Source organism: Larimichthys crocea, chromosome XVII, assembly GCF_000972845.2.
Source record: "Larimichthys crocea isolate SSNF chromosome XVII, L_crocea_2.0, whole genome shotgun sequence".
NCBI lineage: Eukaryota > Metazoa > Chordata > Actinopteri > Sciaenidae > Larimichthys > Larimichthys crocea.
Window position 1 is genome coordinate 15,444,211 of NC_040027.1, and position 14,945 is coordinate 15,459,155.

A 14,945-nucleotide genomic window follows, 5' to 3' on the forward strand; every position below is an offset into this window, starting at 1 on the left:
CCTCCTCTGTCCTCCTTTCATCTTGTCCTCGCTAACCTTTGTTCCACGCTGCCCTCTTCACTTCATCGTTTATCCCCCAAACGGTTTACACACCTCCTCTTTCACTCCGCTCTTATTTCTCTCTCCTCGCACCAGATCGCCTTGGCTATAAGCAGACCACATCAACTGAAATCTTCATACTCTTCTCATATTGGCGGTATCGTTGGCTACATAATTACAAAACCATTTTAATGATAGGTGCCGTGCACAAGCTGCACGTATGGTAGCCGTAGTAAAATCGTCAGAACCTGCTTCAAGAGAAACAGCAGATCTCCAATAAATGATTCTCTTTCTTCATTGGAGATGAAAAATCGTCAAAAAGGCAAAATAACTTTCCACTAAGCACTCTTAGTGGAAATGCTGGGGTGATTATGTGGATGTTATGTGGTATGAGGCGGTGACATACAGTAAACTGTGTAATTTTTTGCCAGAAAAATACAGTGATACACACACACAGACAGCGCTATATCACCAGTTTGGAGAAAGCAAAGCAAATGCCCGGGACATAATTGATGTAAATAGGAGTCATTATCAGGGTCTTTAACCACATCCTCAAGAGAGTCAGAGAGACGGGTTTCAGTATGCCATGCCGGATGTATGACCGCTCTTCCAAATGTTGGTTTTTGCTGTGTTTATTTATCCACCCAACCCACTCAGAGGTGACCCCAGGGGTGAGGAGAGTGTGTTCATTCGGACGTACACACACACATACACACATTAACCCCCTTACATACACACCACCGCCACCACCACCACCACCACCCATCAGGCTCAACATTTAGCCACAGTGTCTAAAAATATCACCCCAGAAAAAGGTGGAAAAATACCAGTCTTGTGCGGTGGAGGGGATGGAGAGAAAGAGAGAGAGAGAGAGAGAGATGGAGGAGTAACGGACTAAACCCTCTCTCTCTCACCTCTTGATTTTTACCGCACCCTGACTACTGAAAGGCAGGTTTGTTCTGCAGTGTTTGCTGTCCAACCGCTGGCTCCAAATACATTCACACACACACACACACACACACGCATACATGCTGTGTAGTCACGCAACGTTGATGTCCACATCTGCTACATAATATCTGTCCGTTGATGACAGTTTTGGTTGTGTTGCTTTATTAAATCTTAAATCCAGACCATGTAACGTTTACTCGCCAGTGGAAAGTGTAAATGACATGATCACAACTCAAAATCGAGTCATCGAGTCATGAATAATTTTATATTAACAACTGCAAAAAGCAGTTCAAATCTGCTCAGTGGAGCTTGTTAGCAGATTTTAGCTCATTGTTTTGGCTTCACTCTCATGAATGCTAATTTTTCTTTGTGCTGCTGGATGTCAGTCACTCTTACAAACATGTTGACTTATGAACTTTGACACATAGATTTTCCATCTTATGCATGCATATGTGCATTCACACTGTCAATTATAGCAAAATGCAGTGCACTCATAACAGACAAAGAGTTGACTTTGGAACGCTGGACACTTCTCGCCCTCAATGGTCGCCATTTTGGCTCAATGGCAAAAGGGGACAGATCACCGGTGGCTGAGGAAGCTACTGCAGCCGAGGCAGTTGCAATCATTTTATATTGATGTTTTTGCCAGTAATGCTCTACCAAGTTGCAATTTGGCAAAGAAGAAGCAATAAAATGTTGCAATCGTCATTTCCTGTAAGCGCACAACGACCATACTCGAACACTTCCCGGTCAAAATTACGCAAATAAACACTACGCCAAGAACTGTACTCATGTATCCGATTTCAGACACAGCACAACTAAGACTGTAGCATCATTTTTTTAAATTGAGCATGAATCTGTTTTTATTATAGCTTATGAATGTGTTTTTTGTGACACAGTCTCCCTTTAAATTTATTTTAATGTTATCATGTGTCATATATGAGGGAAAGTTTATTATCCATTCACTCATTCATTCATTCGTGAAGAAGCCCACACAATAATAGCACCGCCTGATATTTGGCTGCTCTGCCCGGGCCTTTGCTCATGTCCACACCTCCTCCCCTCTCCACAGTGAAATAAAGTTCGCCCACTCACGAGTAAAATGGGAAAGACAGGGATGGTATAACTCCATTGCTTGGGAATTTTAAACAGGGGAAAGTTGGCATCACTCAACATCTCAGCTCTACTAAATTCAGCCATGAATATTTCCAGACTGTGGAAAAATGACCCTCTTCTCAATGCAGCAGAACTAAAGCATGAGACAGAGTTATAGCTGGATATATCTTGCCTCCGTATATGAGAGCAGGTTGAGATTTGAGCTCTTAGTGACACTGGAGGTGATTGTTCTTTTTCAAATAATCGCTGGTGGTTTAATGGGAGAAATCCCGCGGGTCAGATTAGAGAGAAACTTTTGACTTGAATGGTGAACTTGTTGAACTTTGACCATGAATCAGATGCACAAAGAGTCCTTTCCATGACTTATGAGTGGTCAAATACTGGGAAATACACACCACACACGCACATACACACACACACACAAGTGCTGGGGAGAAAGACAGAGCCTATTTCAATGGACTTTCCTGCTGTCAGAATGTCTGGTATGCATTAGCCACAGACTCCAGTGGGATAGCTGGATCCACAGTATGCGTGTGCATGCGGGTATATGCATGCGAGCAAAGGCACACAAACACACTCGACACACTGCACACACATTCACAAAAACACAGCAAGAAGACAGACGAGCAAAGAAAGCTCTTCCCACAATGGTCAAAACACTCAAATCCTTAATTAAGTGTAGTTGAGAAGATGGCTCGTAAAAATATCCACAGTTGAAATGTTTCTGTAGAAAATGTGAAAAGTCCAAAAAGGATGTACTTGCTTTTGCTACCTCGCAAGCCAGAAGATTAATTGTAATTAATTGGAAATCAACGATACCGCCCTGTCACGCCCACTGGATTAGAGACACCCTTTATTTTCTTAAGTTGGAGAAAATTAGACCGTCTTTAACTGCCTGCTCCAGTAAATTTGGAAAATTATGGGGCCCATTCCTTCAATTCGTTAAGGAGACAGATCTTCCACTCACCCCTGACTGACACGACTGAAGCAGCTAAGAGAGGTAGAAATGTTATTTCTGTTGTGATGAGAGTTACATGCCGCTACTCTGACTTGGGATGTCTGTTGCTATGAATATTGCAGTTTACTATTACCTGACTGATGTGCCTGTGTTTCTCTTCTCTCTCTAAGTCGCTCTTCTAAGTTTCTTTTGCTGTTGTTTTTCCAATAAACAAAGTTTGGAAGGGGGGAAAAAAACGAAAATGTGAAATGTTTGAAGCATCCTATGTTACATTCACATCTGGTTAAATAGCTCAGAAATGTAGCTATTAATATACAGTATATATATATATATGTGAGGAGACGCATGAAAGTAACCACAGCGTGCACACACTGTTTTACTTGAAAACTCCTCCTATAAACTCTCTGTGATCTCTATCTCACTCACCCTCTCCATTTCATCCCTCGTTTTTTTATTTAAGCTCCTTATAAATCTCGCTGCTCTCTTTTTTATACTGTCTTTGGCACCAAGAACGAATGAATGCCGAACAGGGAAAGGCAAGTTTTTGAGCGTGTGCGCAACAGCAAAAGTAGGTTTAAACATAACTTTTTGTTTCCTTGTTTTCAACACTGTCGACTGTTCTCTGTTTGAGAGGGCAGGAAACCCCCCAGGCCTGTCATCATGACCTCATGTTTGTTTTTTTTTATTTTCGTGCATCCTCAAAAAAAAATGAAATTGGATTAGCAGCTGTGTAACAGTGCAGAACATAACGTCAAGTTTTATTTTGAAAGTGGAAGTGGGCTGGAGTAAGGCGGGAGGATGTGGAAGTGATGGGGCATTTTTTTTTTTCCACTGTTATTTCTTTCTTTTTAAGCACTGCTTGGCAGAGTGAGGTCAGTATGACCTGTAGACTCTGTTGAACCTCTCTGACAGTACCATCATTAATCACCATTTAGATCCGAGTACGTCGTTCATTATCCTTTCAACAATAAAGAAAACTCACCCCGATGACAGAAGCTTTGAGACTAAAGTCGTAAACAGTAGCCAGATCAGAGTTTTTACTGGCAAATATCTGCTGCGTTTCTACGATTTCAACAATAACCAAAAACCTCTCTTTGGTTCCTATTTGACGCTCCAAATGCTGCTACTCTATTTCCTTGTAAAAAAAATTATTGGTCCCTTTTCATTGACATCACAAAAACCACCCGCACAGTGGAGGGAGAGCTGGAGAAAGGCATGCATGCTGGGATCAAAGAGGCCAAACCAGAGAGAGGTGACCACAGGGCTCCCACAAAGCAGCGCTTATCCAAAATCCGAATCAGTCACAGTCTGGACTGGAGCACCAAATCCAAAAACACTACCCAAAACTCACAAAAGTCATTTTATAGTATTCACAAACTCTTGAATATGATCTCACTGCAGTCAGAGACACCTAAATCACAGCACAGTAAAACAGGAGATGTACTGTAATTCGCTTCCTCTCATGGCAGCACAGACCTGGGTTGACCTGTGATGTGACGGCTCCTAACAGGTGGAGGAGGACGAGCAGGAGGTAGTGAATGTCCCACAGGTGCTTCATCCCAGACACATGCACAGAGACAGGCTTCCGATCTGAAAGAAAAGACGGGGACACACCGGGTTACTTAAATGTGGCACACACAGTACAAACAGTAAGAAATAGCTCATTTTATTTCGTATTTGCTCCTCTGTATTCATGGGAACCAAACATTTGTTTGGATATACAAGAGGAAAATTGGAGTTTAATTGGAAGCGTGTTTTTATTTCACTCAATAAAAGACAATTTTCCATTTATTTAGTGCTTTATCGCTCTCTGGGAGAAGGCCTATTAAACTCTAACTGTGGTGATATTTCAATATCAGCCATGCAAGACAGAATAGCCCTCAGTTCATTTTTTTTTTTAAATATAATTTTACATAATGCACTAATTGTAGGAACAAATGATGAATGAGGAAGTAAAGGGACAAATGATGGAGGGAGAGGAGAAAGAGACGTTGAAACACTGAGTCACAGACATGACTTCAGCTGGACAGACGCAGCGCCAACAAGACGCCTCCAACTGACCACTTTAGTCCAACAGCGGAGCAAAACAACTAGTTTCAACTGGTTTCTATCCGCGTTTCATCTATGATGTGACTTCACAAAGTTAAAAAAAAAAAATCAAACAAACAAGTTAAATGCATAAACCCCCCCCGGTACAACAGGATCTGTGCAGTTATACGCTTTAGCAGTTTTCACATTAAGCAACAGTTAGTTTGCTTCACTTGAACAGCTTAGTGTAGTTATCTGATCATGGCCGAGTTAACAACCCTGAGAAACCAGCATGGGGCACTTTTTTTACTGCTGCACAAAGTCTCTGTTACATAACTGAGGTTAGTTTTATTGTTCACACCATGTTAATCACGTCTTATGTAACAAAACTGTGCAACAAATGAGAAACAAGAGAGAAAGAAAAATCTAGATGTGTTCATTTTTTATTGTTTTCTGATGCTTTCGGACTCCTGTAGCCATCATCTTAATCTTTCTTGTAGTGCAGGCTTTGTACTACAGCTCTCATGTAAATAGTAAAAGATATCAACCAAAGAAGGGTTATCTAAACCCCGATTACACATGACACAAAACAAAACTACCAGAGCACTGTGGGAATTTTCACAGAGAGACATCAGTGTGTGTGTATCAGACGTTTCCTGGTCTTCATCACTGGCCAAAAACAACATTTTCCTGACGTTTCCCCCGTTGAAATAACAGAAAGATCAGTGCAGCACAGTGCAGTGCTCCGGTCTGGTCAATAGGACTACAGTGCAGGCCTTCATTCACATACTCATGTCTGTGACTGTACAGTATTGTCCTAGTCCTAAAACATCAACTCTGTGCATCTCTCCCATTGCTTATATTCAACAGGGGATCTCCGTCGGTGGTAACTTTGTCTGCTAACGCTCCAGTTCGGTCCAAATTAACCTCTGACATATATGAAGTGCAGGTTCACGTTCTGTCTATGGGAAACAAGTCCAGACGTGTTGATTTTGAGCTCATGCCCAAATCTCCTCAGCTTTCCACATTGCCTGGCTACAATGACAGGACGTGCATTTGGAAATATGAAAAATGAGTTGGGAAAACACTGATAGTTACACCGTTAAAAATAATGGTTTGAGTTAGAACTTAAAGTGGTTTTTCCATGGTGAGATCTTTTTCAGTTCTGCAAGGAACATTTCAGCTATTGGTTCTTCAAAGAACAACTTCTTATCAAGTTCAGCATATAGCAGCCAAATGGTAAAAACGGTAAAATGACGGATGTCATAAACTGTAATTCTACTTATATTTTCAGTAAAGATTTTGCAGAGAAAAACAGTTTTACAGACGTTCCCTGAAATAAACATATTTATTGACAGATTTTTATTATTATCTGACATGAATTTGAATGTAATTTAAGAAAGCAGATAACATGTTGATTAACTAATGTCAGTGATTGGCATAATACTTAGAATAACAGTTTGGTTGTTAGTTTGCGGAAAATATCTGTTATTTTACAGAGTTTTGTATACATTTCTAAAAAAACAGAAAACCTTTTGACTAAAACTACTTGTTATTTCACAGTGGTTATCAAAACCATGTCAGTGTCATTAATAAGTACTTAAAGTAACAGTTTGAGTTGTGTATACATTTAAAAAAAAAAGAGAAAACTGCTATTAAAAGTGCTCCAGATCACTTACCAAGAACACATTTTTCTTAGAGTGTATGGTTTGTTTGTTCTTCCAAAGATAATGTGGATAAAATAATTGATTCTCAGTTACTCTTGTAACTGTTGAGTTAAGAGTCCTTTCGTCCTGTAGTAAAAACGACCTCAAACTAATCACGTGCGATCAGTGTTGATGGTCCAACCCACTGAATTTTGTGACACTAATTACGGTCTGACTTGCTTCTTTCATTGTGCCTTCACACATAATCTTATAGCTTTTTTTTTCTTAAACTTCCATTTCCTGTAGCTTCAGGTTACAGCCACTTCCCACTGAGACCTCTTTACTAAGCTTAACTCCTCTTAGTTTTTCATAGCTAATGAAACACAAACACCTGATGGTTTGTGTGCATTTGGAAGTCAAAAAATGTGTTTACCATGTGCTGGAGAACGTTTATGTAAAGGCTGCCTGTGTTGTATCGGGAACTGACCTTTGGTTCTACATTTGGAGACTCTCAGAGGACCGTACTGGTGTGTTTAAATGTTTTAGCCAATTTACTCCAAATCGCATACATTTGACATTACTGCTTACAATTTTCCAAAGCACGAGTCAGTCAACATTTTACTACACACTGAGAAAAACCTGTTTAAATCAGATAACAACATGGCCATTCCTCAGACGCCACCCTCACATCAAACATTGGGTTTTGTTCAAAGCGTTAAAGATCTAAGACTAGCAATCTCCATTTTTTTAGCAGTAATTTTGTTTTCTGGTATGCATTGTATGAGCATCACAGAGTCATGAACACCCAAGTATTTTAGTCTCGTTAGATTGATGAATGCAAAGTATTTCAAGGCAGAGGCATAAAAAGTGTCCCGGGTGGTTCATTCAAATTGTGGTAAAGAGGTTTTTATGAGCGTTCAGATGGTCAAAAGCAGCTTTGACAAACTGTGTTGATGGAAAATGAAACACTAAGCAAACATGGATGTTGAGAAAACGTGTGTGTAAAAGTCAAATCTAAGGATACTCTCACACCTAATTTGTTTACATGAACACATCCACTGGCTAGATTGCTTTAGCTGCAGTAATGCTGCTACAACTCTGCTAAAAATGATCATCTGGCAGGATGAATGATGCCTGGTTGCTCAAACAACCTGTAAATAAAAGCGGCCACACTATAATTATGCATAACTTAAGACTTCAACGGGCAAGTTAAATAAAAATTCAGACTCAATACAGTTGTCATGAACAGGGAAATTAGCTATAGGGACCAAAACTGTTTTTTGTACCAGGCTGTAAACATGTTTATTTCTGCTGTGAAGTTGCACATTTTATTATGGAGGCTTATGGAGACTGACTCGTTCTGTAGCCAGCCTCAGGTGGACGTTTGAGGAACTGCAGTTTTTGGCACTTCTGCATTGGCTTTACTTCACAGCCACGGAGGTTGTCGCTTGGTTTGTGTCGTCTGTATCAAATACATGCCTTCGCCCTGTTTTGAAAGCCCAGAATGGCATCTTTACTCCCCCTTATACAGAGCACTCATCCTTTCCCCCCGTCCTATCACCCCTCCAGTGACTCTCCTTGTTTATGTTGGACTGTGTGCATTGGTTCGTTGGAGGGTGAGCTCATCACATAAAAGTAGATGGACCAAGTTTACCTGGTCACCGTGGTGACAGATGAGAGCAGACTTGACCTCAGACGAGTGATATCCAAACCAAACTCTGCCTGTTGCTGGTCGCTGCTGGATGTTTAATTTGCAGTAAAATGTCACATTTAGTATCTGGAAGGAGACATTTGTTTCCATAATTTCACCTCAAGTTAGGAAAATTCAAAAACCCTCGAAGCATTACTTATTCACTGTGCTGTGTATATTCTCCTGCATGCTAATTAACAAATCCCAAAGTTCAAACTTTTTGTATATCTCTGTGTTCTGATATACAGGTGCGGGAGGCTATGTGACCTAGATCTCCTGTCTTTTTCCTGCTCCGTCTCTCAGGAGCTATGAGAATAAATTCACCACTGAAGGGTTTGTGCAGCTGGTCCTCATTGCGGTCCTCTGTCTCCTATCCCCCCATCTCTCTTTTACTGTTACAGCTTGTGTTTTCAGTGCAGAATAATCCGTATTACTGCGAGATGTAGAGCAATATTCGCTTTTTCGAACATAAAGTTGCACTCACTTGTACGAAACGATTGCCAGAATAAAGTTTGTTATGTAACGAGACAACTTATGAACTTTGTGTGGAAAAACTCAAGGTTGATGATGATGAGAGCATAATAAATAAAAGTCGACTGACACTTTTGAATGTTGAAATTGAACCCGTTGGATGATTTGATGCTTTCTTAAGCTTATTACAGTTTTCCTTCAAAAGTTTAAAATATGTCTTTGAAAGTGAAAAGGAAAAAATCCTGGAATAGACACGAGATAGGACATGAATAAGTTTTTCCTGCTGTGTTCCTGTAAGACGAGACCGGAGAGAAATTTCCAGAGCTGTGAACCTGTGCCTGCGTCTCCAGTGCTGCTGACTGATCCGATGTTACAGTAACAGAGTCCAGTGGTGGAATAACAGCTGTTCACTTCATACAGGTATTGAGAACACATCTGGAACTAGAGGAGGCAGTGGCAACACAACTGATACACAGGAAATCCATCTCAACGTTTTAACAGTCACTAAACTATGATCTAGACTAGAACATTTCCAGTATTGAACCTACTGTACACTCATAATATAGCCAAGTATAACAATACCGAAAATGGCTTAGAGCTCATCTTTGCAACTTTAACTCTGGGGATAAAACAAAGGGTAAGAAACATGTCTTAAATAATACATTTTATAAATCCTAAAATGTTTTGGAAAAGCCTCTAAAGGTCTTTTTTAAAGACTTCCATATTTTCACACAACATTTCATGCAGTTTAGCCACTTTCCAAAGCCTACATACTTTAAATTGATAATTGAGCCACATTTTGAGCTTCAAAATGGCTCTTCAAAAACATGTGGGTGACGTCACACATATGGTGTCCATTCTTTATACTGCCATTGGTACGTACGGCCTCACAGAGCCTCTAGTGTGACTGTTGACTCAAAATCTTAAAGTCAAATATACTAAACTCTGGAGCGCCCAACCAGTCCTTGCCACAGCAGCCGTGGCTTGATTCCAACCTGTGGCCCTTTCTCCCTCTGTCTCTCTCTCTTTACCTTCCTGTCACTCTTCAACTGTCACTCTCAAATAAAGGTTCAAAAGCCCAAAAAATAATCTTAAAATCACAACTGTCTGATCTTTTTCATACAGAGCTAACCTTCATGAACATCTATACCACAACACAGCACCCTCCGGGGTCACATTATCAAAATAAACCAAAGTCAGGTCGCCTGACACTTTGAAATGCTTTCAGAAAAGGAACGGAAAATAAACTTGAAAGTGTACAAAGTTATCAAAACATTTAGAATAGAGACTCATGTGTGACACTTTTCAAAAGATATAACTTATAAAGAAAATACAAAATAAGATTATTAGAGAATGAAGAACGAAAGAAGAAATAAAAATCACCAGTTTGTAACTGTGAAGAAATGACAGAGACGTAACAGAGCACAGGTCCCACCTTTACCGTGCTGTACCTCCAGACTATATGTTATAAATGTCTGGGCAAGAACTCATGAAGGAAAGTTGGCCTCATATATTCTGACATATTTCACTGAGCGACAGGAAAAAAAACTTTTTTTGTTCCAAAGTTAAATATGACATTTTTAACCATGAAGTGGCCTGAGGAGGCTCCTGAGCGGACCGTCACTCTGAGTTTGTACAAACAATATCTCTGTCATAATGTGTGTTTTTAGCACATCTGTGTGTACGTACTATGTATTCAACATGTGATTGGAGTACAACGTCTGATCATAATCATGATGTGTTTGCAGTCTACATCTGAGCGCAAACCATTTAGTCGACCGTAGTGTAGTGTACACAGTCACTATTTATAAGAAGAATTTTATTAAAAAATTATAATACGACCACATTTTCATGCCTGTGATGGACAGCCACATAGTGGCACCCTGGGAGCAGTTTTGGATTCAGTGTCTTGCTCAAAGACTCCTCAGCAGCGCACAGTTTCACCGGCTTCTCCAGCTACCAGTCCACGTGGTCCGAGCTGGACTTGAACCAGCCATCTAGCAATATAATCTAATATCAAAGAGGAAGAAATGGAGAATAATATGCACAACTATGTTTTAATTTGTGTATGATCACAAATACGAAGACACACATTCACCGCTAATTTCTACTTCACTTTAGGTAGGGTGAGAGTGAGGCAAGGGGGTTGCAATGCAGCTCTTACACCACCATTAAATCCTACACACAGGCCCTTTAAATAGGATGCATATGTGTTAAATAATAAATGTCTGTGTAAGCATACTTGTATTAATAATCAACTGTCAATCTACCTTTCTGTATCTAAAAATCTTTTCATACCCAACCCTATATTTTAGCACGACAGACGTTCACTGCTGTTACTTTCTCCCAGAAGATCACGTTTAAAAATAAAACCATATGTGGTGCATGTTACCGAATGTGAAGGCAAATTACTGGTACCTGCTGTAGCAGTGGGAGTTATGGCATGTCACTTTACGTTAACACAATATCTAACATGTCAGTTACTCGCTCCAGACTAATGTGTGTCTCCAGATATATTCAAAGATATGTAAGCTGGACTGGACAGACATGAAATATTACAGAAAAGAACAAACTTTCACTTCAGACACGTTATTCTAAACTCCAAATGTTGATAGGCGGCAAGCAGAGTTTATTGTATCAGCTTGGAGCAGGATGTTGCTGAATAGAACGACTATTGACTTGAATTTCGGCTCCTCAGGGGGGGGAAAAAAAAAGAAAAAAGTCTGTGTCCCATAAATATCAGCTCCCTCTTGGCTAGTTCAGGAAGTGGTGAAGGACAGATATTCCCCCTCAGAAACCCACCAGCCCACAGAGCTCAACCAAGAAACACACACAGATGCTGTACCTACATTTTTGAATGACTATGAGTGACTATGTTTAGGTTGAAGATGAGTTTCCACATTTGTGTGAATCACAGGACAAATAATTTGCGACTTTAAAACGATATGAAGAAGACTTCCTCTACCTCTATATGGTTACTCGTCTTACAACCTCAGACTAACCGCTGTCCTCCAGCAGAACTCTCACATTGCAAACAGGACAGCGGTTTTATTTTGTTTTCCCAGGCTTTCTTGTTTGTATAAATAATCAGATTTTTCTTGGGAGGGTCGAGCACACAGCACACAGAGCAGCCTTGGTGTACCACCAGCTCCTGCACCCTGGGAAAGCCTGTAAAGTCAACACACGGGTTAACCCGACTCTGTTTCCCTGCCTCGGTCTCTCTCACATGCACACACAAAAACACACAGCAGCGTCAACACTCGTTGCTTTACACGAGACGAGTAAGCGGCGACCAGGTGGAGGTTAAAAGACTCAAGAACAACTGCACGCTTCATCATCCAGCCACCCGAAATCTGTCTTGGATTTGGTGTTATCGACCTCCAGAGAGAGGTCAAAGGTCCAAACACAGGCAATCATTTCTGCTAAACATAGATGTGAGTTTTTTAACTTGACAAAACTAAGAGTCTACATCAATTCTAACCTCAGTGTTTTCCCTCTGATGTACAGTAAAGTGAACTGCAGCTGCTGTTAGCTGATGTTGGCTCAGTTAGTTAACAGGGCTATGAGGACTGTGAGTTCAGAGCACCTGGAGTGTGTTGAGTGTTTGTACCACAGGTGTTTTGGACCATCAGGAAAGAGGAAGATTTCAGGCATGTGGTGGGTGAATAATGAGCTGCAATGTAATCGTGCTCTGCAGCCTCTATGGACATTATGACAGAGGCAAAAAAAGACAGAAGAGGAAATTGACAGAAGAAAATCCAACGAAGAAAAGGAGAGAGTGACCAAACAAGAAGCTGCCAGACAAGAATAAATCCGGGATTGTCTGAGCTTCATGAAACAAAAGGCTGAAAGACACAGAGCTGGGCTTCTTGCTGTTGAAGTAATATTAGCCAGCTGCTATGTCTTGTGTTGTTGCACCTGCTTGATGTAATGGTAATGTAATCCTAACAGATACACGCGTAGAACTGTTTGTAATTACCACAGTTCACTTCAGATGATGTGAACATCCAAAATAAAATAAAAATGTTGAGTAAGTAATAGCAAAGATACACAGAAGTCAAATAACACCAACAACAACAAACATATCTGCTTCCTCGAACAAGAAAATCCAGCCTGGAGGCCTCATAACTATAAACTGCATATACAGTATATATACGTATAAGGGCGTGTGTGTGTGTTTATGTGCACTGTTGGTGCTGGGCTTGATTGCTATAGTGTGCCCGTAACTCTCCGCACCATAACCATCCACATGTGCTTTCTATTATATCCTCTTGTTTCTCCCTAAAGGCTGTAACATAGCATCACAGATATTTTATTTTTATGGGAATGCATGAAATCTGAATCACATTTCTCAATCAGACCCAGGTGGAACCATGTACACACACACACACACACACACACACACACACACACACACACGTAATTAAATTTTCTTGACTGGAAGAGAAAACTGTGCAAACAATACTCTATTGTGTGGGAAGATGTGACACCTGGGGAGAAGCGTTCCAGTCTACACTCTTTAATTATAGGATATCTTACACCACGTATGCACATGTAATGATATACAAGGCAGGAGTTTGACTGTTGCTCTATGATAGAGTGGATAAAGACAAAACTTTGCTTCGTAAGCAATAGTTTTACAGTAACATAAAACCAAAAGCTGAAAAGTTAAGGTCGTGTACTGCTTCACGGGCTTGGCTGCTTTGCTTCAAATCCATCTGTTGAACCTTCTGCAGAGAAATTTACAAGCAGGTCAGAGCTAAGCACCGCAGGAGCTGACATGGGGGCTTAAAGGTGGCACATAAAGGACGCACTCACTGTAATGACTCCCTACGATATGTAATGAAGCAGAGGTTAAGGTTTAATGTCTGTCTTTCACACTTGAAATGACAGTTCTCCAGCAGGAGCACACCTGTTGTAGCCCCTCACAGGTGGTGCCATTTGGGACCTTTAGTCGCCCGAGGACAGCAGCGTGCAGGTGCTCGTAAAGGCTACCAGCTGATGTTTAGCGTCCACGAGGGAGACAGAAAAGTGAGAACCCGTAAATACTCACGGACAGATTAAGTAATGTGTTTTATCGACCTGCGAAATCTACTAAACATTTCAAGAAAGAGTCGTAACTGTTCATCGTGAATACCGTGCAATGACAAGGGTTGTGTTTGTTATGTAAGGAGAGTAGACTGAAAAAAATCTTTTTGACTCGAAAACCATTTTGATTGAATATCCAGGCCCTGAACTTTACAGCTACACTGTCAGATTGGAAAAACACCGGTTCACGCCAAGAAGCTCTCTCTCTCTCTCTCTCTCTCTCTCTTTTTTTCCATTTCCTCTGTTAAAGCAGAGGTCCATCCCCTGCACGATGCTCAAACCGAGAGCATTTGTGCATTCAACTGAGACGAGAAGCAGAAAAAAGTACACCTGTATTCTTAAACTAAACATAAAACTTAACAAATAACAAACACCAGCCTGTTACAACGCACACTGCATTCACCGCTTGTCAAACAAAGAAAAGGAGCTTAACTTTTGTTCTCTTCTCTTCCTTCCTGCAGCAAATCATGAAGTATTATTGACATTACTGTTCTGCACTCCTACAAATTATTATCAGCAAAGTGTGTTTGGAGTTTGTGTATGAAGCATCTCACTCATCTAGCTGTTTGAAGCTAGTTTAATCTGCTTTAAGTCGTTCCCAAACTGAGGGTCAGGCCCCTCAAAAGGGTCAGAGAATATACATCTGAGGGGTCATGAGATGATTGATGGGGCAGGAAAGAAAAAAACAAAACAGATTTGTGTTCATTTATGGAGAAAATGTTCTTTTTGTGAATATTGATTCATTTTAACAGAATTCAGTTGAACTTTAAATAGCTTTTTAGACCTTTTTTGCCTTTATTTGAGAGAACAGCTGAAGACAGACCGGAGTCAAACTTAAATTACTGTAGCAAAGACGTTTTAATTTAAAATAAGTTTTCATTTTGTTCAACCTCAGCCTCTTACGTAGTCAGTTTCAAGCAGGTAGAGCAGAGCTCGCGTACATCTGTGACTAGTTATGAGC

General features: G+C 40.5%; 1 protein-coding gene across 1 annotated transcript in view; it reads right to left on the reverse strand.

The window, feature by feature from the left end:
- Window positions 1–14,945, reverse strand: part of ddr2a (discoidin domain receptor tyrosine kinase 2a) — a 29,816-nt gene that overhangs the window by 10,105 nt on the left and 4,766 nt on the right. Inside the window, exon 2 of the mRNA XM_019279161.2 lies at window positions 4,538–4,651. Coding sequence (XP_019134706.2) covers window positions 4,538–4,619 — 82 coding nt within the window. The 5' untranslated portion in view covers window positions 4,620–4,651. The remainder of the gene's footprint in view (window positions 1–4,537; window positions 4,652–14,945) is intronic.